The sequence below is a fragment of the Engystomops pustulosus genome, chromosome 7 (assembly GCF_040894005.1).
Source record: "Engystomops pustulosus chromosome 7, aEngPut4.maternal, whole genome shotgun sequence".
NCBI classification, from domain to species: domain Eukaryota; kingdom Metazoa; phylum Chordata; class Amphibia; order Anura; family Leptodactylidae; genus Engystomops; species Engystomops pustulosus.
This window is the reverse complement of record NC_092417.1, coordinates 88,403,592-88,430,812: the sequence shown is the minus strand read 5'-3', so window position 1 is coordinate 88,430,812 and position 27,221 is coordinate 88,403,592. Positions and strand designations below refer to the sequence as shown.

At 43.3% G+C, this 27,221-nt stretch overlaps 2 protein-coding genes across 2 annotated transcripts; one reads left to right on the top strand and one right to left on the bottom strand.

The window, feature by feature from the left end:
* Positions 1–477: 477 nt before the first annotated feature.
* LOC140070551 (uncharacterized protein F13E9.13, mitochondrial-like) lies at positions 478–16,899 on the bottom strand. Its single transcript, XM_072117191.1, has 7 exons — positions 16,769–16,899; positions 8,820–8,895; positions 8,654–8,736; positions 6,190–6,370; positions 3,455–3,605; positions 1,264–1,391; positions 478–865 (listed from the first exon to the last, which is right to left on the bottom strand). Exons 2-7 carry the CDS (start codon positions 8,890–8,892, stop codon positions 675–677), a joined length of 807 nt encoding a protein of 268 aa, XP_071973292.1. The 5' UTR covers positions 8,893–8,895; positions 16,769–16,899; the 3' UTR covers positions 478–674.
* A 27-nt stretch (positions 16,900–16,926) lies between these two features.
* CCNE1 (cyclin E1) lies at positions 16,927–25,086 on the top strand. Its single transcript, XM_072117190.1, has 12 exons — positions 16,927–17,438; positions 18,007–18,058; positions 18,183–18,261; positions 18,339–18,413; positions 20,322–20,470; positions 20,920–21,055; positions 21,950–22,096; positions 22,365–22,460; positions 22,552–22,686; positions 22,770–22,881; positions 24,182–24,342; positions 24,578–25,086. Exons 2-12 carry the CDS (start codon positions 18,045–18,047, stop codon positions 24,695–24,697), a joined length of 1,224 nt encoding a protein of 407 aa, XP_071973291.1. The 5' UTR covers positions 16,927–17,438; positions 18,007–18,044; the 3' UTR covers positions 24,698–25,086.
* The last annotated feature ends 2,135 nt before the right edge of the window (positions 25,087–27,221 follow it).

The following is a 27,221-nucleotide window of genomic DNA, read 5'->3' as shown; positions in this document are numbered from 1 at the left end:
CAGACAATTTCCACCATCATAAATATTGTCTTGTTTGTGCACCGTATTATAGTCTGGTCTGTTTTACTATACAAATACAGTATTAAGCAGTAGTGGTTTCTGGTGGGTATTTACTCTGTCCTATGGTTTTTGGTTTTGGTTAATAGTGCAGCCCCCTGAAGGGTAGTGGTATCACAATGCGGCCCTTGGGCGTATGTGCATACAGTGGGGTAAGTTCCAGCCCTCTGATGTAAAGACATGTCAGGATTCTGCCCAACGTATCCTCGCAATAGAGTGCTACAACATTGTATGAACCAAGCCTAACATGGCATAACAATGGTACTAGTGAGTCCCAAGTAGTGGAGTAGAGTTTTGAACCTACAAATATTTCCCCTTGTGCTTCTTCAGGGAGATCTCCAAGAGAAGAAAGCTGGGGACATCAAACTAAATAAGATGTTTATTAACAAGAACACATAACTATAGAGCAGAAGAAAATCCAAAATTATTCACACTTTAATTTCCAAATACTTTAAGATTTTGATTAGTTTTAAATCAGAGGTAGATTGAAAATGTACTGTTGATATATAATACTGAAGTGCTAGAGGGGCTAGGCAGCAAAACCAGAGTACAACCCACTTGTACAATGCATCCCAATATATGAATACTAAGGGGCAGTAAAAGCTGACTGTCCATCATCAGTCCTGTAGCTTATGGATTTTGTCCAAGAATGTCATTACTTTATCATAATCCACATTATTCCTCCAGTCACCGTGATGTTTGAAGTAAGAGCCGATGATTAAAGCGTTGGCATTGGTATATTTCTCCACATTATCCAGCGTCACCCCAGATCCAATGAGAACAGGAATCTTAACACTACGCTGGACCTCTAAGATGGAAAAAGATGAATAACAGATCAATGTCAGAACACAACATCTGGTGCAAATGTAAGTAAAATAAATCTGTCTGAAGCTCATTGGGACAGATCCATCATTAGACAGGATCTTTGTGACAATGACACCTTGATAAATGTGGCACACGAGGAGTTAATGTCTGCAGTGGATATGCATCATTTTTGATAAAAAGTCACACAAAAGTCTAAAATGTGGTGCAAATGGGCAAACGTGATAGTTGTAAGACATTTTGAAGACATAAATCCTATGCAACTGCAGTTAAACAGTTTATTGAGTTAAGTAGACTAGAAGCAATTGTAGTAATCCTTCATCTGTGAGACCTATTGTGCTGCACATAAGAAGTATTTATAGCACTCAAATCTTCATATTGTACCTTTCAGTTCTCTTGGATCGGCTTCTTTTCCTGTAGAGACCCCCGTCAGTATAACACCGTCTGCTAGGAAGAATTCTGCCGCCTTTGCAGTCTCTGATATTGTAACATCTGCAGTCACTGCATGGGAGCTGAAAACAGACATTTTGTTAATAGAGCTGCAGTCCCAGGTTAGCCGTATAATAAAAAGCTGCAAAACTTTGCTTTTGTTTTTAAAAACTCTGCTTGACATCACAAAACAAATTTTGTGATGTCTATACATCCCAAGATAGAAAACCCCTCTTTCACATGAACGTGTTCAACTCCTGGGCCGGAACTCGGGTGTAGCACATGTTCAGCTGGAGAGACGGAGGGATCTCTCCATAGCATACCTCCTAATTGTCCAAGATACAGCAGGACAGTCCCGGATTTCGGGCCGTCTCGCCCGGCGAGAGGTATGGCTTGGGACATCAACTCTATCGGCATCCTCCGGTCGCCGATAGAGTTGGATGAATTTCTATTGTGATACAGAGAGCGATCAGCTGTCTGTATCACAGCCAGGTGTCTGCTGTGTCTGTACACAGCAGAACCGGACAGTCTCTGTGACGTCATCACAGCGCACCTCCTGGGCCCTACTGTAGTACAGACGCAGTGGAGGTAGAAGCAGGAAGACAGCGGGGGTACAAGGACAGGTGAGTGCACAATACATAGGGGGCAGGGGGGTAGGAGATTTTAAGGAAGGGGAGTAGAAAGAGAAGAACAATAAGAAGGGGGGCACAAAAAGAGGGGAAGCACACCACATATACAAACATACATACAACATATACACACATACATATAGTACCATATACACTCATGCAGCATATACACATCACATATACACATACATACAGCAAACACAAACATACATACAATACCATATAGAGACATACAGCATATACACACACACACATTCATACAGAATACAACCAATACCCCAGATGCCAGGACCCCCTCACACTGTGGGCCCCATAGGGGCTGCTATGGCTGCCACGACTGCAACTACGCCCCTGCTTTTTATAGTTTGAGGATGTGAGTTAGCCAAAAAAAAAGAAGCTCAGAGACAGAATTGTGGCAAGGCACAGATCTGTCCAAGGTTACTAAAGAATCTATGCAGCACTCAAGGTTCCTAAAGAGCACAGTGGCCTCCATAGTCCTAAAATGGACGATGTTTGTGACCATTACAACTCTTCCTCGACCTGTCCATCCAAACTAAGCAATTGTTGAAGAAGAGCCTTGGTGAGAGAGGTAAATAAGAACCCCCAGCTCATTGTGGCTGAGCTCCAAAGATGCAGTAGGGGGATGTGGGAAAGTTCCACAAAGTCAACTATCACTGCAGCCCTCCGGCAGTCGGGGCTTTATGGCAGAGTCTGCTGACAGAAGCCTCTCCTCAGTGCAAGACATATGAAAGCCTGCATACAGTCTTAAAAAAAACCCACACAAAAGACTAGCAGAATATGAGAAATAAGATTCTCATGGTCTCATGAGTTGAAGATTAAACTTTTTTGTGTTAATTGTAAGTGGTATGTGTGGAGAAAACCAGGCAGTGCTCATCACCTGCCAAACACAATCCCAACAGTGACATAGTGGTAGCTATGGGGGTGTTTTTCAGCTGGAGGGACAGGATGCAATAGCAGCAAAGATGAATGCAGCCAATTACAGAGTGATCCTGTATGGAAACCTCTTCCAGAGTGCTCTGGACCTCAGACTGGGCTGAAGGATCACCTTACAACAAGACAATGGCCCCAAGTACACAACTAAAATAACCATGTGGTTGCTTCAGAACAACTCTGTGACCATTCCTGATGCCCCCGCCAGAGCCATGACCTAAACCCAACTGATCATCTCTGAAGAGACTTGAAAATGGCTGTCCACCAATATTCACCATTCAACCTGAGGGAACTGGAAAGGATCTGTTGCATCATTCCCAAGAAGACTCCTGGCAGTACTAGCTCATAAGGTGCTTCTACTCAATACTAAGCCAATGACCTGAATACTTATGACCATGTGAGATTTCAGTTTTTCCGGTTTTATAACAAAGCAAATATCTACATTTCAGTTTTTTTTTCTGTCAAGATGGGGTGCAGAGTGTACATTAATGAGGAAAAAAAAGAACTTTTTTGGTCTTACAAATTGGCTGCAATAAAACAAAGAGTGAAAAAGTTAAATCACTGACCTGTGTTTTTTCTTTATGTCAGCAAAGATCTGGACATGTTCAGCACCAATAATCTTGCGATAGCGCAACAGATCCCCAGCACAGGCATCCACCAGTCCTTCATCAGCAACATGAGAAAAGACGAAGCTCTCGGCACGTATGAAATTCAGTCCTGCGGCATCACAGATCAGAAGCCGGTGAAAGTTATTATTACCATCAAAATCCAGCCTGATAAACCAGGGGCACCTACTCATAGATCAAGGCACTGTGACTGTGGTAATCTTCTTATATTCTTTATCCATGACCCCCTTCCAAAAGCAACATTTAAAATTATGCTAATGAGCCTGGGTAGTGTTGCCAGAGCCCCTTCAAGCTGCAGCTTCTCAGGCTATTACACAGTCTCCCTCAGCCATCCCCTTTCATCTGCCTGTTGTATTCTCACTGCAACAGAAATATTCAGCACAGTGTAATAGTTTTTAAAGCTGTTGCATGGAGGGCTCGGGTAACAGCCCAGAGCCCCTCAGCCTCATTAGCAACATTTTAAAAGTTGATTTTAGAAGAAAGAAGGGCATAGATAACAAATATAAACAGATTGCCATAGTTGCAATGTCTAGCTATAGGAGTAAATGTCACTGGCTTAACATGCTTGATTTTAATGGTAGATTTCCTTTCATTGAGAAGAACGGGTCTCCAAAATTAACCATTAGATCCCCATATCAGTGCCATTTAAGCAAATGTGGATGTTCTGTAATAGAAGGTGCAGTCACTACCAAATATAAAGAGCCTATAATCAATAAAGAGGACACATTAATCAATTAAGCATCATCTTAGCCTATTTGCATGTAGCTATAAAGATCACTGCTGAAGCAGAAGAATACAAGCCCCTTAGCCAGGGTGGACCACATCCAGTCGGATATGCATTTACATTAAAATGTTTGTGATATGAACAAGCAATAGGGGTATAGTCTGGTTTACATGCAAAACACATTGGCCCACATTAATTAAAGTCCAGATTCACGCTGAGCGTGTGCCACAAATCATGAATCTGGCTCACCCTTCACACTTTACAGGCAAACTGCACATAGTACAGTTTGCATGGTTTTTGTTCAATGTGGGCCATTGTGCTTGTTCCTTTGCTGCCCTTGCTGCTCTCACCTCTAAATGTGACGAAGGTAGAAACAGGCGGTTACAGAAAGTACAATAATGGATCCTGGACAGATGAGTAACCAGATGAGTAATACCAGGTATGCCCTCCACATTGTATGTGACTGGACCAACCCAAACCACCAGGGATCCTTCCGATGACCCATCACTGCAAATGAAAGCCAAAAATCTATACCCTTTCCTGTGAGCCATCTCTGTGGACACTCTGTGTGGCATGCCAGCACAGAGGTGGCAGACAGGTTGAATTATTCAAGGCATCCTCCTGCAGTCATGGGTGGCCCAGGATGTGAACACTTCCTGAGACTGCATGAGGTCCAAGGAGGTGTGGACAGGGCTGGATTATCATCAGTGCAATAGGACCCTGGAGGGAATCTACAAGGAAAATCTATATTTCCCGAAATCAGCAATGGAGCCCAGTGCCATTTAGGTTCATTTGTCTGTTTAAAGACCTTTTTGCTAAAAATAAGGGCATAAGAAATTGAAAGAAGAGAAGATCCTGCCAGAGGGGGCACACACCAGCATGTGAGTGTTGGTAGTTTTCTTTTACAGGCTCTGCCTCACCTTAGACTTTGGCAACATACCACTCACCTGATCACTTTATTTAAAGGGGTTATCCGGGATTATTAAATAACTTAGGGACCGGCTGGGGTGGGCTTTTTAAATATAATAAACGTGTACTCATCTCCTCCGGCGCTGCTGATGTCTTGGGCCGTGCTCCTTCTGATCCGTTCCCCTGTTTGTTTACAAACTGGCCACTCCCATTGGTCCCTATCTCTCAGCATTGTAGGGCGCTAGGAGATGGTGTCAGATGGGAGCTTCCGACTGGCCAGAAACAAATCGGGGCACAGATCAGACAGACCATGGCGTGGCACATCAGCAGTGCCGGAGGAGGGAAGTACAGGTGCCTAAATTATATATTAATCCCTGATAACCCCTTTAATGTTGGCTGTTATGCAGCTTTGTCAAATGAACAGCTAATCTATGCAATTTATGCAGGTTTGAGGATCAATGGTGGTGGATCCTCTGGATCACTGCGGATGGACCGGAGTCTAAGTGGCATCTGGTTTTCACCAGAGCCCGCCGCAAAGCAGGTTGGACTTGCTGCGGCGTGGTACCAGGTCGCTCCACAGGTGCAACTTTGTCGACGGTGGCGGCAAAGGCGAAGAACAGAATTGTTAGGGAATTGTGAAGGCGCTGGACTTTAAATTTTACAGAGCGGGCGCACCAGATCGTGGGCATCGCGGAGACCGCAGCTGGAGCCAGGAAAGACGAGTTTCTCACTGGGGCACACTGAGGTACACGGGTGCTGCTGAGACCCGCGATATGGGTCACAGGGGCACCTGTGACAGCAGGGAAATGTTTACTGCTGCTGCACTACTGCATTTCTAGACAAATGAGTTATTTCAGAGTCTAAAAAAGCTTGGTGACAACTAATATGGGGACTAGCAAAGTTTCCCCACCGGTGGTCTCTCTGCTTTTCCAGGCTCTTTGCTCCCATGTAAATAGAAAATTCTTTATGGCCCTTACATTACTATGCCATTCAGGGATCAGGGCAGACCAGAAAATGAGAAGATGGACAATCATTTACTTACCTGCTGCGAGTGCCACGGCCAAAGCCTGCTGATTGGCACAAGCGAGAACTTGAACACCTAGAGGGATCTGTGGGCATGTCTGCCTGACAGCTGCACACACAGTGGCCATGGATGCTGTCACCTCTGGTCCAACATTAAGGGTATACGGGATGTCATTCATGTTCTCCACTATAAGCCCATCCTGATAAGAGAAAATAACCTGCTTCAGCAGCAAATCAAACAATTCAAAGTTCAGGTCAAGTACTGTCCAATGTCATTGTCACAGCACTGAGGTTCAGTAAACAGATAAAGTCCACCTGCCTAGCAGAGGTGCGACATCTACTATTCAGTGGTGCTGAGGTTTTCCAAGAAAGGTGGATTAATAATATTGGGTTTACAGAGCTCCAACATGCTGAGAATTAACGATTATAATTCCATATGCCTGTAGCCTCCAGAGGCTTCCACCTTCCCACCCCTCTACTCAGAGCTTTTAATAATTATAAAATGGGACTATAAATTTACATGCAGTATAGTGACACATACATTTTGGAAACATGGTATAACTAAAATTTAGGTGCTACAAACATAAGATTTACATATCATATCATATTTAGATAATCATATCATGGGGAAAAAACTGAAATTAGACATCCAAGAGTACAGTAACAAATCAATAATCCAAATCTTTGACAGCCCTAAACTGTCTGTGCTGTAGTTTCACACTGTACCTCAGATGCAGCCCTTTCCAGGGACACAATATCAATGTTTACATTCTAATGTCCAGAAAATGTTAAATATATACATTTATTATTTCTTAACAAGGTTTAAAATCTGTGCTCACAGTTTGTGAATAGTAGTATTGTTATGTACACTCATAAGATACACAGCCTAAGCTACTGACGTTAACCTATCACCGGCTTTACACCAAATAAATCAACACCACCCTCAAGTAGGGTATGAAATACTCCTTTTTCCAATAAAAAAATTACATTTATAGAGGTCACCTTCAACATATATTTGTCTAAAAGTGACTCATCTGGGGCAGAAAGTGACTCTTTTTCAGCTCTTTTGCATATATGACTGATGATTCTTTTATTAAACACACTAAGCAGAGTAAATAATTCCATTCCATTGTGTTAAATGTTTTATTAAAAAATAAAGATGTATTTTATTAATTTTTTTAAAAGGACACTACCACCAGTATGTAAACCAAGCACACTGATACTGGTGTGTGCCCCCTATGGCATGATCTGCTCTTCTTTTAGCTTATGTTCTGGTTTTTGCAAAAAAGTATTTTAACATTTTGCAACTGAGCCTGAGGGCTCCAGGCTCCATAGGTTTTAATGGAGCCTGGAACCCCTCAGGCTCATTTGCATAATTTTAAAGCTTTTTATTCTTAAAAACATGGGCATAAGAAGCTTAAATATAAGTGGATCCGGCCAAAGCGGGCATGTAAGTGTTCTTGGTTTACAATGCTTGATCCTGGTGGTAGGTGTCCTTCAAACTGTGTTTATTGATTTTTTTTTAATTGAAATAAGACCCCAATGTAGGACCTACTACATCAACAATAGGTCAAAGACCCAATTACTTAAAGGGAACCTACCACCCCGATTCTACCTATAAAGGTAGAAGTGGTGGTAGGTGGATGAATGGGACGTGAGGATAGCCCTTTTTGGGCTAATCCTCACGTCCCGACTATCTTCTAGAAAAGTTTATTGCGGGCATATGCAAATTTATTTATGCGGCTACTGGGGCGTGGAGTAGCCGGACATGAGGCTACTAGTCGCGGCTACTCCACGCCCCAGTAGCCACATTACTCCGCCTACCATTTAATCTTCGGCGCGCAGCTCCTCGTAGCTGCGCGCCCTCGTCCGAGTCCCCCGGCATCTGCGGCCTACTGCGCATGCGCAGTAGCTCCGGCCCCGGAGCCGCGGCTGCGCAGACAAAGGCCTGGGTTCTGCACATGCGCAGAACGCAGGGGACTCAGACGAGGGCGCGCAGCTATGAGGAACTGCGCGCTGAAGATTAAATGGTAGGCGGAGTAATGTGGCTACTGGGGCGTGGAGTAGCCGCGACTAGTAGCCTCATGTCCGGCTACTCCACGCCCCAGTAGCCGCATAAATAAATTTGCATATGCCCGCAATAAACTTTTCTAAAAGATAGCCGGGACGTGAGGATTAGCCCAAAAAGGGCTATCCTCACGTCCCATTCATCCACCTACCACCCCTTCTACCTTTATAGGTAGAATCGGGGTGGTAGGTTCCCTTTAAAGACAAAAATCATATTAAAACAAATTACTGAATGAGAAATAGAGAAAAATTTAGAACAGTTTTTAATAAGTGAGGTGGATTAGCAGTTGGCGTACAGTACAAAGGCTTTTCCCAATACATCCCAAATTGCCCTTTCAAGACAATGAGCAATATGTAAACATGTCACCTGTGTGCACACATCATGCATGAGTACCATGTGACACATTAACCCTTACAATCCCAGCCTTTCTGTAGATTTCAGCTTCTTTGCAAGCCTCCTCCTGTATCTGTGCCACTGGTAATGTGGAGCGTGGTGTGCCTATTCAGCCCAGAGAAAAGAAGGGTTAACAAGCGAGCTACATTAGCAGAATTCAATTCCGATATATCCACCCACCTACCTACCTGGTAAAGCTTTCAAATGCACCATCCCAATGACATTAGCCCTTTGCCTTCCGAAGAGTTGTAAAAAGTTCATTGCCTACAAAAACATGATTTGTGATTACAGAAGGGATCCAAAAAGTCAGTGCCTGCATCCAGAGACATATTTACATAAGAAAATGAGCCTTTTACTCTGGCATTTCACAGGGAACAGATTCCAAAATCTAAACACACAGCTCTAGCTTTTAGGGGGGAGGGGTGTGATTATGGGTGGAAGAAGCCACAGACCTACTTACACAGTCAGGGATACCTGTTATGCGGGGAATGTGAAGCACACCTTGTCAGAACAACCCCCAGTGATATGAAGGGCACATCCTCTCTGCCTGACAGTGGTCCCCTTTGTGGACATGAACAATGACACTACTAGCACATAATAGTATTTTTAGAAGAGGAGGAATATGAAATTTTTAATAATACATATATATAACTCCTATTCATATATAGTTCTAACCCCTTCGTGTTGCTACATTTTTTCATTTATTTTTCCCTCTGCACCTTCAAACATCTATAATTTTTTTCTGTGTACAGAGCTGTATGAGCTGTGCGTAACACATTTTACTTCTCAGTGATGTTATTTATTATTCTATGCCGTGTACAGGGAAGCTGGAAAAAAATTCCAAATGTGGTGAAATTGGCAAAAACACAGTTCCGTTACTGTTACATTGTAACGAATCCGCAGATGCCATATAGCCTCGGGTCTTACACAGGCCCGAGGCTGTCATGGCAATTGATCACTGTTCCCCGATGATGTCACAGGGAGCGACGATGAAAACAAAGATGGCTAGATGTCTATTGACAATGCAGGCAATCGAAGGGTTAATTTAATTTTTTTTACTGTTTTAAATTAAGTTTTTTTCTTTTTAATTAGAATTTTTTTTTTTTTTACAGGGGCACATTTAGCAAGGAACACATTAAATCTATACTGTACATAGCATCTGCCAAGCATGCCTTTCACTGTATACAGGGGCAGGTTTGATAGGGGACTGATAATAGTGGCCCCTTGTCACAGAAAAGGATTGGGCTGTCATATAGACAGCTTTGTCCTACCACTAAAGGGTCAGAGCTCCTCACCGACTCAGTCCACTGTAGAACGTTATGAGACTTGAGCACAGAGACGGATTAAGGTTGGTGGAGGCCTCTGGACGCAAAATATGGTGGGGGCCCCCATTTAATGTAGTCCAGACAGGGAACAGCAATTGCTATATACCACTCCCCAGCAATAACTATATACAGCCTCCCCAGTAATCACTATATACAGCTCCCAGTATTCACTATATACAGCTCCCCCAGCAACCACTATATACAGCTCCCCCAGCAACCACTGTATACAGCTCCCCCAGCAACCACTGTATACAGCTCCCCCAGCAACCACTGTATACAGCTCTCCCAGCAATCACTACATACAGCTTCCCCGGCAATCACTATATACAGCCCCCAACATTACCTATATACAGTCCCACAGCATTAACTATATACACCCCCTATATTAACTACATACAGTCCCCCTATAATAACTACATACAGTCCCCCTATAATAACTATATACACCCCCTCTAATAACTATATACAGCCCACTAAACTATCTATATACACACCCTATAACTATATACACCCCCTATAATAACTATATACATCTCCCATAATAACTATATACAGTCTTCCTATAATAGCTATAAACAACCCCTGTAATAACTGTATACAGTCCCCCTATAATAACTATACACAGCTCCCTATAATAACTACATACAGTCCCCCTATAATAACTATATACACCGCTATAATAACTTTATACTCCCCCCTATAATAACTACGTACATATAATAAATAACTATACACCCCCCCCCCATAATAAATATATAGTCCTAGATAAAATACTAAAATTGTACTCACCTTCCATCATTCCTCGTGGTGCCAGGGTGGATTTTGGATGCAAACAAATCTTTGCTTACTTGCAGGGAACTTATTGTTCCCTTGCTCTGCCATAGACAAAAGTCAGGGACATTGATGCCATTTGGACCAGGGAACCCGGACCCAAATACACTGTTGGCGATTCTGGCGATTCGCAGGCCCGCATCTGCACGATCTCGGCTACAAAGCCAGAACTACTGCGCAAGTGCGCGCAGCTCCTTGTAGGTAGTTGGCCACAGGAAGGGGGCATTATACTCTGTTGGGCCCATTAAGGATGATATTATACTGTGTTTGAGCGTGAGGCAAACGGTGGGACATTGGGGGTGGAAAAAATGAAGGGGCTATTTGTTCCTTTTCTCTAAACCCAACATTTGGGAGGTATGCTTGCGCCTGCACTACCTTTCCATAGACATAGCTGCCATGTTTACTGCATTGAAATACAAGCTAACGTGATATCTTATCAGCCATTTCATGCAGAGAGGTGCAGAAAGGAAAAGGTTAACATTACCAACCTCCCTAGGCGGAGCCGCAGTATCTGTGGGCCTCTATTCTCCATATAGTTATCACTCCAGATCACTCCCTGAGAGGCTGATAATCTAAAAATATCTGTTCCCCGCCACTGCTTATGATGTTTCTCTACAGGACACTGAAGGGCGACTTGATTCTTCTGACCTTAAAATTACAAAGGTTACCAGTAAAATCAATTTGCTGGGAATATTTGATACCTTCGTGCCAAATAGAAGAAAAATTTGCCTAAAATGCCTAATTTAGCCATGAAGCCTTGAATGTTTGTATTGTGTACCACATTCTTAAATGTGTGCAGAATTTTGAAAAAAATTGTGTAATAAAAATGAGTGAAAAAACTCCCAAAGCACAACTAGTAATATAATGATCTCCAAAGTCAACTTCAACCATTGTGCCATACTGAAATATTCTACTTAGGGCATGCATCCTATTTATGTACACAATATTACGGGGTGTTCAAGCCACTGATGTTCAACATTAGAAATACCCCTGCAGCAACATGGTCCCTGATATGTACAATGGAATGTGGAGGAAACATAGTCCAAGCTCATCCGCTGACATAAGGGAAATATTGATATTCATAAACATAGATCCTTGCCCATACCAGCAGCCACTCCGGCATCTGACATCCTATACATCATGAGCCACTCCCTCCTCAGAGAACAATGGATCGTGTTCGCTGTATTTGACAAAAGCAAGCAGAATGCAGAGAACAAGACTCTGTTCATCATAGTGATACAAGGAGTCCCTTCCATGTGAAATTATAAATACAGTTCAGTGCTGCTATTTTGCGTGGAAGAAGGGGCTCAGAGCATTATGTATTTCTATGATGCTGGTTGTCCTGTTCTTAGCAAATATTTGGTTCATCAAACCTAGCCAACACACAGTCCACAATTCACTGACCACTGTTGAGTGTTTTAGCAGCCTCCACATGGTGTTTTTGATGTGTTTTTAAACACCGCCAAAATGCAACTATGAGAGGCTTGACCATAATGAATGAGAAAAACGTTCTGAATTACATATTTTACTTAATATTTTTCTTTATATAAATGAGAAAAAGCAGCAGCGTGTGAACGTGGACTTATTTTCACACCTTGTTTTATGAACACCATGAACGCTCCCGGCACATTCACTAAATGTATCCATACATTATATCAGAAGAAGAATGCATCCTTTTTTCCTCCTTCTGCTCAGTATACATTGTGTACGGCAGTAAACACAGGATGAAAAAGCGTGGCAGTCCTACTTCCTACTGAAGAGAGCAGTATATGCTCACTATATGGCATCCATCCCCGTCCTCCGCCAAGCATACACAGTGGATGTTTTACCAGCCATATAACTGTCTACAGGAGGACAGTTATGTCACTCAGAAGACACCTGTAACATCAGCAGAAGAAAATTACTGGCAAATTACTGCCTCTTCAGTCCTCCTGTTTTCCAGGGGTGAGGGGCTGTACCAGCCGATGTATCCAACTCTCTGGGGGATACACTGGGATATCTCCCAACGTATCTCTGCAAAGAAGGGAAAAAAACTAATCCAGAATGTAGCCTCATAGCCATAGAACATGCAACATCCTTGTCCTCAGTTTTCTTATAGGTCTCTTTAACTGGAACCTGTCAGCAGAAAATGACCTAATAAACCACTACCAGTATGTTGTTAAGCAGCTAAACACCTTCCAGATCATGCTTCTTTCATGACCCAGCTTGGTGGCATCATCCACTATCCATCAGCTCCATTGAGATGTATGGAGCAAAACGGTCATGCGCGGCCGTCTGCTCCATTATTCTCATGGAGTGAAAGGGGTCCAACAGAGATACATGGGACCCCTTTGGACCCCTCGTTTTCGTGATCTGTGGGGGTCTCATCACTGAAAGAATCAATCTTATCACTGAGACCCCTACCAATCAGCAACTTAAGCCCTATCCTGTGTATTCGTGGGAAAACCCCCATTAATGCAGGAGCCCAGGCTTGTCTCTCAGTCCAAACACTAATAATAAACTTTATTTATATAGCGCCATCAAATTGGTGCTATATAATAATCTTTATTAAAAATACTGCTGCTTGAACTAGCCATCCGCCACCAACTTATATACAAAGTCAATAGTCCGTGGGACTGCAGAGAAGCATCTTCCGCATAACAGACAGGGGGAGTTAATAAAGAGTTAGAGTTGCATGCAATTAGAAAGTGTGATAGGCCTGCATAAATAAATGAATTTTAAGAGAACGTTTGAAGCATTGAGGGTTGTGTATTAGTCTGATAGACCGGAGTAGGAAATTCCAGAGAATTGCTGCAGCTCTGGAGACCTGCGTGGGAAGTTCAAATTAAGGAGGAGAATAATCTAATATCACTGGCATATTGAAGAGCATTGGTAGGGCGATAAACTGAGATGAGCGAGAGGAGGTAGGGGGTGAAGCATTATAAAGAGCTTTGTGGATGAGGGTTATTAACTTAAACTGTATTCGGAAGGAGACAGGCAACCAGTGCAGTGACTGGCACAGACTGGAGGCATCCGTGTAGCGTTTGGTCTGCATGTAGAATAGACTTTAGAAGAGAGTATAGTAAGTGGAAGACCGATTAGTAGGGAGTTACAGTTGTCAAGACAAGGGTGAATCATAGCGACAATTAGTGTTTTAGAGGTTTCAACTGTAAGAAATGGTTGGATTCAAGGAATATTGTTAAGGTGCATCCACCAAGAACGAGCAACAGATTGGAGAACAGTGCAAAGGAGAGGTCAGAGTCCAGCACAACCCCAAGACAGCATTCCTCCTGCTGCAGGGTTATAATGACATCACATAAAGAAATTGAGAGGCTTAGGTCGGTTAGTAGATTAGTTAGTTAGTAGGTTTTTGCCATTCACTGCACTGTTTGCCCGTCTTCTTCAAAATACAGTTTAAAATAATAACCCTCATCCACAAAGCTCTGCACAATGTTGCACCTCCCTCATCTCAGTCTATTGCCCAACCTGTGCTCTTTGATCTACCAGTGATATTAGATTAATCTGTACCTTAAAGGAAACCTACCATTTGATTTGATGCATTATGAAGCAAACATACCTTGAGAATGCTGTAGCTACACTTGTGCAGGTTCATATCTTGTATAATCCCTGAGCTGAGTGGTTTTGCTGAAAAAACAATTATAACATTCAAGATCTTGGGAAAGCTGGGTCAGGCTGGCTGCCTAGATCAACACATTAGACACTGAGCTTGTAATTACAAATGGAGGTTAGTCAAACATCTAATCGACCCAAGTTGGATTACTCTTACACAGCAGCTGGGGGATGGTGCAGCAATTGATTATTCTGTCTGGCAGAGAGAACAGTGATTGCATTATCCTCTCCTGCAGAGAAAAACTCACGTGCTAGGACAAGTGCTAGAACCAGCCATAGAAGGGACAAAGCTCCATTATCATGTTTTATTAGCAAAACCACTCAGCACAGGGATTAAGCAAGATATGTGGACCAGTGGACCCTCTGGACCACCGCGGGAGATGGAGAGAGTACTAGCCGCAACCCGGGACCGGAGTCTAAGTGGCACCCTGGTCTTCACCAGAGCCCGCCACAAAGCGGGATGGTCTTGCTGTGGCGGGGTGCCACCAGGTCGTTCCACGGTTGTGACTAGGCTCGCAGTGACAGCCAGGATTGATAAGACTGTAGGACACAGTCAGAGTCTGGGATGACAGCAGGAAAGCGGCTAGTAAGGATGAGCTGGAACTCATGGCAGGCAACCAGGCAGTAGCTGGCACAGGACCCAGGCGGGCAGGAACGGGGAGGTCCTTGGAGGAGAGTTGGTGGCTTGGAGACGTCGGAACACGGGAGCCACCAGGAGTGTCTGGGAACGCTGGAGACAGGAAACACAGAGACGTCTGGAAAAAACTGGAGAAACACAGGGAACGCGAAGGCGTCTGGAAACGCTGGAGGAACACGGAGGCGTCTGGAAATGCTGGAGGAACAAAGGGAACACGGAGGCGTCTGGAAACGCTGACGGGCTTTCTTCTTCAGCAGGAACCGCTGTAAGAAGCGAGGTTGTGGTAACCTTGGAAGTTCCATGAAGAATGCTGAAACAATGATGAAGATCCGACGGGGAGTGAAGGGAGATGCCGGAATATAAGGGCAGAGCTGGATTAGCCAGCGCCAATCAGGAGCGCGGCCTCTGCAGCAGGAGCGCGGATGTGGCCTAGTCGGGAAGCAGGAGCGCTGGAGAGGTCTAGGGGTGCTGCGCCACATTTAAGGGCATGGGTGTACACTCGATCCGTACCGAGGATCGCAGTGCGGCCGTGAAATGTAGCTGCAGCATTCTGTAGGTATGTTTGCTTCATAATACATCAAATCAAATGGTAGGTTTCCTTTAATTCAAAACTCTCACACAAGTCTCTGGGATTTCTCCCATGCTGCACCAATTCTCTGGAATGCCCTTTCATGGTCATTAGAATAATACACAACCTCCAAAACTTCAAAGTGCTCTTAAAGGGCATCTACCACCAGGATGATGGACTGTATGGTGTTAATGGAGCATGGAGCCCCTCGGGCTTATTTGCATAGTCTTTCATTCTTTTGGTAGATGTCCTTTTAAAACAATCTGGGCCGATCACACTCACTAACTGCATGAAATTTCAACTCTCTCTTTACTAACCCATCCTGTGTCCTCTCCCCATCTGTTATCTGGCAAACAGATACCAAGCTCCAGGTTACAATCACCTTGAACTCTGCATATCAGATGGCGGCTGAGGGCTGGTTCAAGCACAGCATTTTTATTTATTAAATTATTTTTACTCTGTCCCCTTATAAAGAATGGCTGGACCATTATACAAGCTCTTACACCTCTTGTGTCACCCTTCATCCATAGAATGTAAGCTCTTGTGAGCAGGGCCCTCACTCCTATTAATCCCTATGACTGTTTGTACTCTGTAATGTAATATTATATTTGTATATATCCCCTATGATTTGTAAAGCACTACAGAATATGATGGTGCTTTATAAATAAAGATGACTATTATTAATATGCAGTCGGTCCATATGTAGCTACAGCTTGTACGGCTAGCATGCGGCCGCCATATGAGGTTGTGTTAAAGGAAGGGGCCTAAAACAGAAAAAAGGAGTTGGACTTCACTAACGAAATGGGTAAGATGCATACCGTGCTTGACCATATGGATTCTAAGTAATGTAAAGAACCATTATAATGTATGGGCCTATACTGTACATACATGTCACACAGGGGAATATATTTTATTTTAGTGTGATGCCATATTATGTTTGGTGCATTCGGTGGGGGATTCATATATCTAATAATCTTATAATATGTGGGGAGGCCGGGATTCCTCGCTTGTACATGACGTCCAGGGGAGGAGATGCACTTGTAACCGCGAGAGGAAGTTCCATGTAGCAAGTAGAAGGACGCGGTGACGTCATGCGCGCTTCCTGCAGACAGGTGGCGCTGTTCTGCTCGCACATACATTGATACATAAATAATAATCCAATCTCACCCCAATATTCCGCGATCCCCCCCCCCGCACTTCTCTGTTTACATTCAGCTGCGGCTCCCCACGTGTCCCTTGGACTTCCAGGTCTCGGCGCCGCCCACTAAGCACACGTAAGCCACGCCCTGGGCGCCAGTCCCTCCCTCCGATCCCCGGGTCCCGGCTGGCAGTGTTTATAACGGGGGCTGCGGGGGAGGCCGGGGATCGGCTGCTAGTGCAATAAAGGGGGTTTAGGGGACCCCAGAAAAGTCTGTAAAGTTCACAGCGCCCCCTCAGGAACGCAGCCCTCACAGTCTGGCGCGGGGATTGCTGCGCCCCGACATTCTGGCGCCTACTTGACGACTCTGCTATTTTAATTCACCTTGAAAACCCAATCCTGGATTGTCTTCTCCCATCAGCCCAGATCCTTCGCTCCCTGTGACCTCTGATGGGGTGCTCTTAGCAGTACACCCCAAATTCCTACTTGGATCCCCGTTGTCTATATGTCCATTCCACATCCATGTAGAGCCCCCCACGTCTTCACTTTGCATCCATTTTTTCTTTATTTAATCCTATAGTTTTTTTTAACTTGTATATTTGTTCTGCCCCCCCCCCCCTGACTTTTTGGGAACCCACTTCAACCAAAGAGAGAGAATCTCTGCACCCCAGTTGTGCATCCTGCACCCCGAACTCTCAGGTAAGTCCTGGATGCTCATTATGGTCTTATTTTACTGAATGAATGGAAATCGGGGGGCTGGATGGGGTAATGGAGGTGCCCGGCAGAAAACTGTATGGATGCTTTGTACACATTGGTGGTGGGGATACTTGATCAACATGGGGGTTCCTTTTTTTTCACCCCCTGTGGGGAGGCATGGTGACGGGTAGCAGGCCTGTAAGGAAACCCCCGCCTTGTAGGCCTCCCCGGGCCGTCAGGGGTTAATGTCTGCTCCCTGACTCTGGGGGTAGCTGAGAGGGCAGTAGCTAGGGGTAGTTATTAAGGGACTGGGGGATGGAAAGCACGCCCTCCTTACCCTCCCCCCTATACAAACTTTTCAGCCATTTTAGCGTTGAGGATCACTTTGTGGGGGGCTATCCTGGGGGTCAGATGTCTGGGCTCAGGTCGCTGGTGTAGGATTGCTTCTGGGGTTCCTCTCCTCCGCTGGGGGAGCTCTCTCCTCTCCTCTTCCCCGCGCCAAAGCTTCAGTGGGGGCTGGGAGTCCACTTCCCAAATGTGTGCTCCTCACCTTGTCTCTTCTCATTTTTAGCTGCAACCACATCTAAATTCCACCCTTGGGTCCCTGAGATGCCCATTATGAGGTAGGTACAGACCACACCATCCCCTGTGCCCAGTACTATCCAGATCACCAGCCCTGCACCTCCCCCTCCATTCTGTGCCATCTGTTGCTGCAGTGATCATATTTATTCTACATATTAATTTCAGCAATTGCACTAAAGCAAACCATACAAAGGGTGAGAGGACAGCACAGCACTCCAGGAAGAGGAAGGCAGATGTGGCCATTGTAAGTGCATACAAAGAGCCATGTGTGGTGTATGGGGGACTGCTGCTTTCTGCTCACTCATCATTCTCTCTGTGCAGTTTCTGCAGGACCCAGACGAAAACTTGGAACTGGAGCTCATAGAGATGACCAAGAAGAAGCAATATGAGCATAGGGTAACTGTGTGATACTTTGTTGCACTTCTCACTTAAGTTGATAGTTTGTTTGTGGCAAAATCAAGTTGTTTATGCATTAAAAGTATTGTATGTAAAACACGGGTAATTCCATAATCTAGTAGATGGGGGGGGGGGGGGGACTTCAGCTAACTGCATGAATGATATCCATGTGTGTAAGATGGATACAGGAATCTTTTTTTATTATTAACGAAGATCTAGTGTCTTACACAGGACACACTCCTTATATAGGAAAAGATGGCAGTCTTCAGTCTCTATATGAATGGAGATTCATATATTCCACGGATGATGTGTCTGTGTGCCAAATATAATGCTAGGTCATCTTTGTCAGTTCTATAGATTCATCAAACAACTTCCATACTGGTTGTCTTAGATCCTTAGGCTGTGCCCCCACTGTAATAATGATGGTGTAAACACAACCATAGTCATGTGTCACTGGACTTATTTTCATGATCATGGGAGATTCCAGAGGTTCCGTCAACACTTTTTTTTTTTTTTTTTTTCTTTGGATAGGTGATGGTCTTAAAATGTGCTGCAGTCTCCTCAGATTTTTGAACCCAGATTGGCATGTACCCCCATGTATTCCCTGTGGGTTCTGCAATAAACTGCAAATAAATTAAACTGGATTATATTTAATCCAATGGAAATTCCCATACAAGAAAGGCTTGTTGTCCATGACATAAAAACAATATGCATTTGTGTTAGTGTAAAAAAAAATGCTGTCTTGGCTACCTAAAATGGCGGATGTCCAAAATGGTGTCTTTGAATTCATCTCATAGAATGAAGTTTATATGAACCCCTCCCTTATACACAATGAACACATTTTCAGAGACATCATTTGTATTATATTTGTATAAAGATCCCAAATGACTGTCAGAAAGTTGGTGTCCATCCTCCTGTAAAAATAATTCTGTATAGGCCTCAGTTGCTCTGACTGAGCCTTAAAGGGGTATCCTGGTCTGCGCATTCACATTCAGTTTAATTAATCTGCTATATACAGACGGTCCCCTACTTAAGAACACCTGACTTGCATACGACCCCTAGTTACAAACGGACCTCTGGATTTTGGTAATTTACTGTACTTTAGTCCTAGGCTACAATAAAGAGCTGTAACAGTTATCAAAGGTGTCTGTAATAAAGATTTATTGTTAATCCTGGTTCTAATGACAATCCAACATTTTTAAAATCCAATTTTCAGAGACCAAAAAAATTGACTGGGGTTACAATAATAAAATATACAGTTCCGACTTACATACAAACTCAATTTAAGAACAAACCTACAGAACCTATCTTGTATGTAACCCGGGGACTGCCTGTATATACATTTCTTCAACTGGATGTTATTAAAAAAAAAAAAAAGTTCTCATAAATGTAGTTATATGGTCCATTACAAACAAGACTGTGTCCTTGGATACGACCACCTCTGCTTGAGTGATTGCACAAAGAAACAAAATGTGTTTGTATATGAAATGTCCGGGAGCTGATCCAGGTCCCACAGCCGTCCTGTGGTAATGATCGCTGAATCCAGGAGGTCAGGCAGGGCTCAATAGCACAAGTCTGGCCACTGCTGACAAAATGTGCGGTGGTCGTATCCGAGGAAAACATCTTATTTTTAAGGGACAACGTGACTAAATTTATGAGCAATTATCTTTACAGGGACTTGTGCTGTCACCTGAAGAATTCTGCAGTCCAGAGTCTATGCACATGCAGATTAGGGCAGCATTGGGAGAGGGATGGGTACAGAATAGCTGTAGATCATGAAACTTTGTGCTGCTTGGTCTACACTTAAATATACCATTATAGAAATGACTGCCTGAACTTGTCATTGGTCTTGCAAAGGTGGTTAAAGTAAGGAATAATTGTAATAAAATCACTTAATTCTTGTTTTAGGGTAACTGGGAAAATGGCAACTCTTGGAAAAGCCCCTACAAGCTCATCCCTACACCAGAGAAAGAGTCAGATACTGCGGACATTGCTCCTCATCCTCCGTATGCTTGCCTGAAATTCCATTCTACAGTTTCACCTCTTCCACAGTTGAGGTATGCAGCTAGATATTAAAGCAATGGATATCCTTGTACGAGGACTGTATAGTCCTAAATGCTTGCTTGTAGCAATGGGCAGGTGCCAACTTTGTTGTAAAGCTCCTACTTTTCAGCCATTGCATGATGGGTAGGGTGTGACCGAAAGGCGTTTCTATAGCATAAATGACAGGCAGTCAAAAATCTCCCTGCTCCTACCATTATCCAGAATTGATCTCCTGTATCTCAGATCTAAAGGTTGTGAATTTTAGCTTCCTCCCTTAAGATACTGTTGCATTATCATCATGGCCACACTTGTGGAAGGTGTACAATAACTCATACTGAGATTTCTTGCTGGGACTTTGCCACCCTTTTATTCTGTTACAGGAGTTTTGAGGGAGTCTAGAAGGGGCTTGGAGTCCAGAGTTAAATCCCACTATGATCCATTTCCTTTTGTTCCATTTTTCCAGCTGGGCCAACCGGGATGATGTGTGGAGGAACATGCTTCACAAAGACTCGGCCTATCTGAGGGACAAAAATCTCTTCCAAAGGCATCCAGAGCTGCAACAGAGCATGAGGTCCATTCTACTGGACTGGCTTATGGAGGTTGGTAAACATTTTAGAAGGAGCTTGGAAGATGCCTGGGGAGTACTGGGGAAGCAGGTGGAGGGTGAGATGTGTTCCTGCAGTGTAACTGCCTGGGAAGCTACAGCACAGAGGTGCTCTGGTATTGCCCCACAGAGTCCTTATGGCTAATTGGCATAATTAATGCCATGGATGACAAATATAAGATTACCACGGTCACAGTGCCTGGATGTAGAAGTGCCCTTATTTTATAATGCCTGATTTTGATGGTGGATTTCCTTTAACTTGACTACACAAACCTCAAACTTTGAATAGTTGAACAATGCAAAGGGTTCCTACTACTGCCTCGTCCCCACAGACATGCACTATGAAGTCTCTGACTTGGGCTACATGCACACTGCCGTGTGCCCGCCGCACCGTAGCTCCGCTCTCCCCCGCCCCTCTCCATAGGGATAGATGGCGCATACATGTCCTTTCTTTTTCCCGGGTACGGTGCTGCACCGTACCGCTCCCGTAGGGCGCCGTGAGCCCATAGAAGTGTATGGGGGACGTATATCGGCCGTATATACGTCCCCCCCCCCCCCCCCCATACATGTGTGAATGCAGCCTTAATCTTAAACGTTTGCTGTTCTGAGGTATCCCATTACAAGTTTTTTAAGTAGTGGTTATGAGAAGTCTGCAGCAGCTTGAAGGAAACAATCACTTCCCAAGCAATACTCTTAGAATGTACGCTTACAGAACATTGGGGTGCAATTCTTGCTGTCCGTAAGGTCTTATCTATCCACCAAGTTGGTGAATTGCCAGGTCTTATTTACATTTGTATGATGTGTACATGAGGTCTTCAGCTCTGCTTCCATCTCCTCAGTGTATGTCTTGGGTGCTCCTGTTGTCTTACAGCAGTTTCTGGCTTTTTAGGTTTGTGAAGTTTATAAGCTGCATAGAGAGACTTTCTATCTAGCACAAGACTTTTTTGACCGGTTTATGGCAACACAAGAAAATGTTGTAAAGACCAGGCTACAGCTCATCGGCATCACATCCTTATTCATCGCTGCCAAACTAGAGGTGAGTTGCCTTGCTGGTCTTCCTCCTTGTAACTCTCTGGTTTCTGTAGACAACTTGGGAATAGCTTGTGAAGTTAGACCAGGTAATTTGTGTAGTGTGCCTTGCCTCCATTATGGCTCCTGCCAGGAGTTTTGCTCAACTTTTGCTGACTAGTCAGGCCCATTTGCTTCTTGGTAATACATTGTGGAATAATTTCTAGAAAACTGGGGGTTCCTCCCCTGGATCAAGATTTCTGCCAAGACTAAATTTTCATGTCCTAATATTTTAGGAAATTTATCCTCCCAAGCTCCATCAATTTGCCTACATTACAGATGGAGCTTGCACTGAAGAAGAGATTCTGAGTATGGAGCTGATAATCATGAAGGTAAGAACAATGAGGAGTAGCCTTAGAGGGAAATTATATACATTATATGTTTTTTGGGAGGTTATTTGTTTACTTTTCATTTAATTTTTAGGCACTTAAGTGGTGTTTAACGCCGATGACTGTGGTCTCTTGGCTGAATGTCTACTTACAAGTTGCGTACAGCAAAGAATTGCAACAGTTTCTCCTCCCACAGTACCCTCAGCAAACCTATATACAGATAGTTGAGGTAAGATGTGGCTCCAGAATGAAAATAGAGGGGAGGTTTACCATGGTGGTCTAGCCAACTTATAACTGTCCTGTCTTGAATAGCTTTTAGACTTGTGTATCTTGGACATCGGGTGTCTGGAATATCCTTATAGTGTCCTGGCTGCCTCTGCCCTCTATCACTTCTCCAATGCTGAACTTGTGGAAAAGGTGTCTGGTACGTATGAAAGGACATTGCAGGCATTTGAACAAACACCTTCATCAACCTACATCACATGGACGAGTGTCGGGCATACAACGGGTGTGCTGGAGAGGGGCGACTCCTCCCCTCTCCATAGAGATGCAGGGCTATGCAGGAACATATGTACTGCAAGCTTGCGGTCATGTGAATGTAGTCTTTTATTCTAGGAGGATGAACTACTATACAAACTGTTGGTGCAAGCCTAACAGGCCCTACAATTGCGCTAATGAATTTCTGGATTGCTTTCTAATTTCTTTGCATCTGCTTGCTGGAAATGAATGGGAAGAAAATATACACCTATGCTTAAAGGGGGTGGGAAAAGGGGAATTTGATAGAATAGATATACTCTGAATAGTTCTCACAGCTGATTAATTTTTGGACTTGCCTGATTTATCTTACTGGTTGATAAATGAGGCACATGAATCTTGTGCAACTTTTCAGTCTCTCAAAAAAGGTCTCAAATATTTAAGCAACCACTAGCCTACGCCTGCTCTGGACTTATTTGTACATAAATTTGGTAATTTTTCAGACAGGCCCCATCTGGAAACTTGTGACAAACTCCACTGAAGGGGGGTAGAAACTACAACAAATGGCACTAAAAGGGGGGTGGGGGACAGTTTGATAAATGCCACCCATTCTGTGAATGGTGATTTGAGCCTTTCAATTTTTTTTTTTTATCAAAAAGCCACATGTGAGACATATTGTATGCGTTTCACTAAGGCCCCTTCCACACTTGCGTTTTTTCACGCGCATGTTCTCCCTGTGTTTTTGACGCGCAGAACTTGCATGGGCTTTTTCACACTTGCATTTTTTTTCACGCACACACAAACGTTTTCTAAATCTCGACATCCTCTACTTTTGCAAGTCAGGCGTGTGAAAAATGCACTATACAAGTCTATGGAGATGCATCAAAAACTCATTGCATTCTGAGGCACGTACAATGCATTTTAATTCATCAATTGCCATAGAAAAGATAGATCTCAGTCCTGAGTCCTTTCACACGCATTTTCTGCGCGTGAAAAACTCATTGAAATTGCATTGAAAATGTGCATGAAAAAACAGACCCTAAACAAACTGACAGAAAACTGATTGAAAATGTCAGTTTTTCACTGAGCAAACCCTGATCAGACTCTGATGTGATCTGCAACGCAAGTGTGGAAGGGGCCTAAGGCACCCTCAGTCCTATGTTATTGAAGACTATTACTTTTGGTTGGGTGTTTTTTGTTTTTTTTTTTTGCAGCCTTCGGATTTTTATTTTCTTTTTGTTTCATTTCAGGCTGTGAATGGACAGAACTTGAAACTTGCATAAAACATTTACTACCATTTGCAATGGCAATAAGAGACACAGGAAAACTATCGAAGTTAAAGTTTTTCAAGGGTGTGGACATTGAAGACATGCACAACATCCAGACCCATACAGGCAGCTTGGATCTGCTGGTAAGTGGTCAGCTTTGAAGTATGGCACTTTGTCTCCCATTACCTACCACCATAAGAAGTGCTGGAAGACATTTTGAGAATGGTTTAACATGTTTGCAACTAGGAAACTTATTTTTAATTTCTCTTAAAGATTGTGTATTTCCTCCTGTAACCCTACCATGTTTTTCTGTCATTTCAATATGTTCTTTTCATATCTATCATGTCAGTACTGAATATGTTGTATATTATGTTTCAGGACAAAGCTCAAGCTAGAAAAGAAATGTTGCAGGAAGACAACAGAGTGACTCCAGTACCCAACGGCATCTTGACGCCTCCCCAAAGTGACAAGAAACAGAGGACTGGTGACTCTGAATGACCCTGCTGTGTGCTGGACTATTTCACTGCCAGGGTTGGCCAACGTGTTGGACATATTACACGCTGGTATTTTATAAGCTTCCTAAGAGGTGCTGCATCCCATCACCATTGATCGTGACATTTTATTTTTAATAATTTTAACAAATTGCCTTAAGCCCAGTTTTTTTTTCTTCTTGCTGCTATGGAAAATGCTGCTGGACGCCAAGAAAGAATGAATGGGGGGAGGGGTGACTACTCTGGGAGTCCTGCTGGGTGTCAGGTTTACTTTTGAGTGTGCAATCTCTCCTGTGTCCTTCTTTACAATCTGTACCTTTTTTATGAATTTTAAAATGCTGCTATATCTTTTTAAATAAAGATGCCATCTGGGAGATGGTGAGGGTTTTAAAGAAATCTTGAGTCAAACTTCTTGGTTTTGGTCTGCATCTTGATCTTGACCATTGGCCCCCAAAGAGGCAACAATGTTCTGTTAAGACATTGACACTTCCACAATTATTTTTCTTTGCAGGTATGAGAGCTTAAAATATTTTCCAGCAGATTGAAATAAGCTTTCCTTTAAAAATAATCTATCATCAAAATTTCTGCCCAAACTTGCTTAGCTGTTGTGTTTTTTTTTTTTTACTGTGCAGAACAGTTTCTCTTTACTTCAGGAACACTAGCATCTCACTGAGAAAGAACTTATAAAAATATACTAGTGAGCCGGAGGTGCTATGGGCTATGTCACCGGAGCACTTCTTGGTTCTGTAGGCTAATTGTATATGCACGTCCCACTCTCTGAAGTTGAGCCTGGTCCCGCATGCTGTTCTGGAGCCGCTGGCCAGGCACAACCAGAGTGGGGCGTACATATATAATTAGTCTGAGGAGCAAAGAGGTGCTAAGAGGACACAGGCTGGAGTGCCTCCGGCTCGTTAGCATATTTTTATAAGATCTTGTTCAGAAGTATCCTTGTTCCTGAAGTAAAGAAAACTCTTCTTCATAGTGGAAAATGCAATGGGCAATTAAGTTTAAACAGTCTATCATCAGAAATTCTGATGGTAGATATCCTTTAAAACACACAGCAGACTCATGCTCAACTACTGTGGGAATCCATGACGCCCTGCATGTGTATACAGCATTAACCATTTCCTAGCAAGTGTGGGCTGTACTCCAATAGATGTACAGTCATCTGTATATTGGCAAGGATGTAGTTCTTTAATATTATGTAGAAGTTTCACTGTCGGGTGAAATGGAAGGTGAAACTGCAAGCTTGATGACAAGGCTCTGTAGTAACATATGCTAAAAAATGTGAGTGCAGCAATATGGGGTATAGCTAGATAACTACAGATTATTAAAAGAACTGTGTAGAAGTAGTCTCCATATGAAGGATGTTGATTTAATAGACTAAGTCTTGGGTTTCATTAATGGGCATCTACCACCAGGATGGATTGTATGCAAATGGACCCGAGGGGCTCCAGGCTCTATTTGCATTCTTTCAATCTGGTAGTAATGTCATTAAGTGTAAATGTCCAGCTTATATACACAGACTGACATGGGGCTGAGCTGCAGTACCAGAAAGTGCTTTTCTTGGATAAACAATTCTCTTTTATTTTTTCCCATTTTTAGTATGCTTATTTGTAGATATAAAGAAATGGCTACATCATTATGCACTTTGATTCGTCCAGATAAAACATGCTAACATCAATAGCATAACAAAGAGAGATCCGCCCTGCCCACAAGGGCATAAATCCATATGAGAGGGAAAATGGAGACTTGGAGGGAGCAGAGCATTCCTTTATTGAAGCAGAAGATTGGAGCTTATTTGGAACAGTACAGATATGAGATGGATGAATATAAGATAACACAAACATATTATAATAGTGCAAACAAATTTTGCAGTGCTGTACACATGTGGGGGCATGAAAATCAGATGAAACAATTGGAATGAGGGCCCTGCTTGCAAGAGCTTACACTGAGATGGAAAGACTCACTGGATATATAAAAAGATTCTGGGGCCATTGTGCACAGTATTATACCAGGACCTGCCTAGTGCAGAATTGCCCCATAGCCAGTTGGCAGGCACTCATCCTGTTTTATTTGTGATGAAAAAAATAACACCTTTTCACAATATTATAATTTGTAGGGGGTTGCAAAGATTTTCTGCACATCCTATGAGTAATGCTGCCTTCTCCGCCTTTTTGTTGTCCTAATAGAGTTCTTTATCTTCTGCTGAGATAATTAACGAGGAAACCTTGTGAAACACGAATTCTTCATACAATTTGATTGGGTTTTGTAGGTGAAAAACCCCATTAACCTCTGGGCAGAAATGTGACAAAATGCAGATTCATGAGGCGACCTGTGAAATTAGGAAATCGTTTCATTATTACGAGTGATGTGACAATGGCATCTGCTATTTACATGCGGTGTGCGCCGGTATGTATGACAGGAAACATGGCTGTGGGATATGCAATAGCCATGTGCTGGACCTACAAATCTGTCCCAAGAGAGTATTTACTCATACAACAAAAAACTGAATATAAATAACCAACATA

Coding starts and splice junctions, on each gene's coding strand:
- LOC140070551 (XM_072117191.1), bottom strand. CDS start 8,892: ATGAACTTTTTACAACTCTTCGGAAGGCAAAGGGCTAATGTCATTGGG. Junction 6,371..8,653: donor TCTACAGAAAGGCTGGGATT/GTAAGGGTTAAT, acceptor TTCTCTTATCAG/GATGGGCTTATAGTGGAGAA. Junction 866..1,263: donor CGATCCAAGAGAACTGAAAG/GTACAATATGAA, acceptor TTTCCATCTTAG/AGGTCCAGCGTAGTGTTAAG.
- CCNE1 (XM_072117190.1), top strand. Junction 22,687..22,769: donor CCTATATACAGATAGTTGAG/GTAAGATGTGGC, acceptor TGTCTTGAATAG/CTTTTAGACTTGTGTATCTT. Junction 24,343..24,577: donor CAGGCAGCTTGGATCTGCTG/GTAAGTGGTCAG, acceptor ATTATGTTTCAG/GACAAAGCTCAAGCTAGAAA.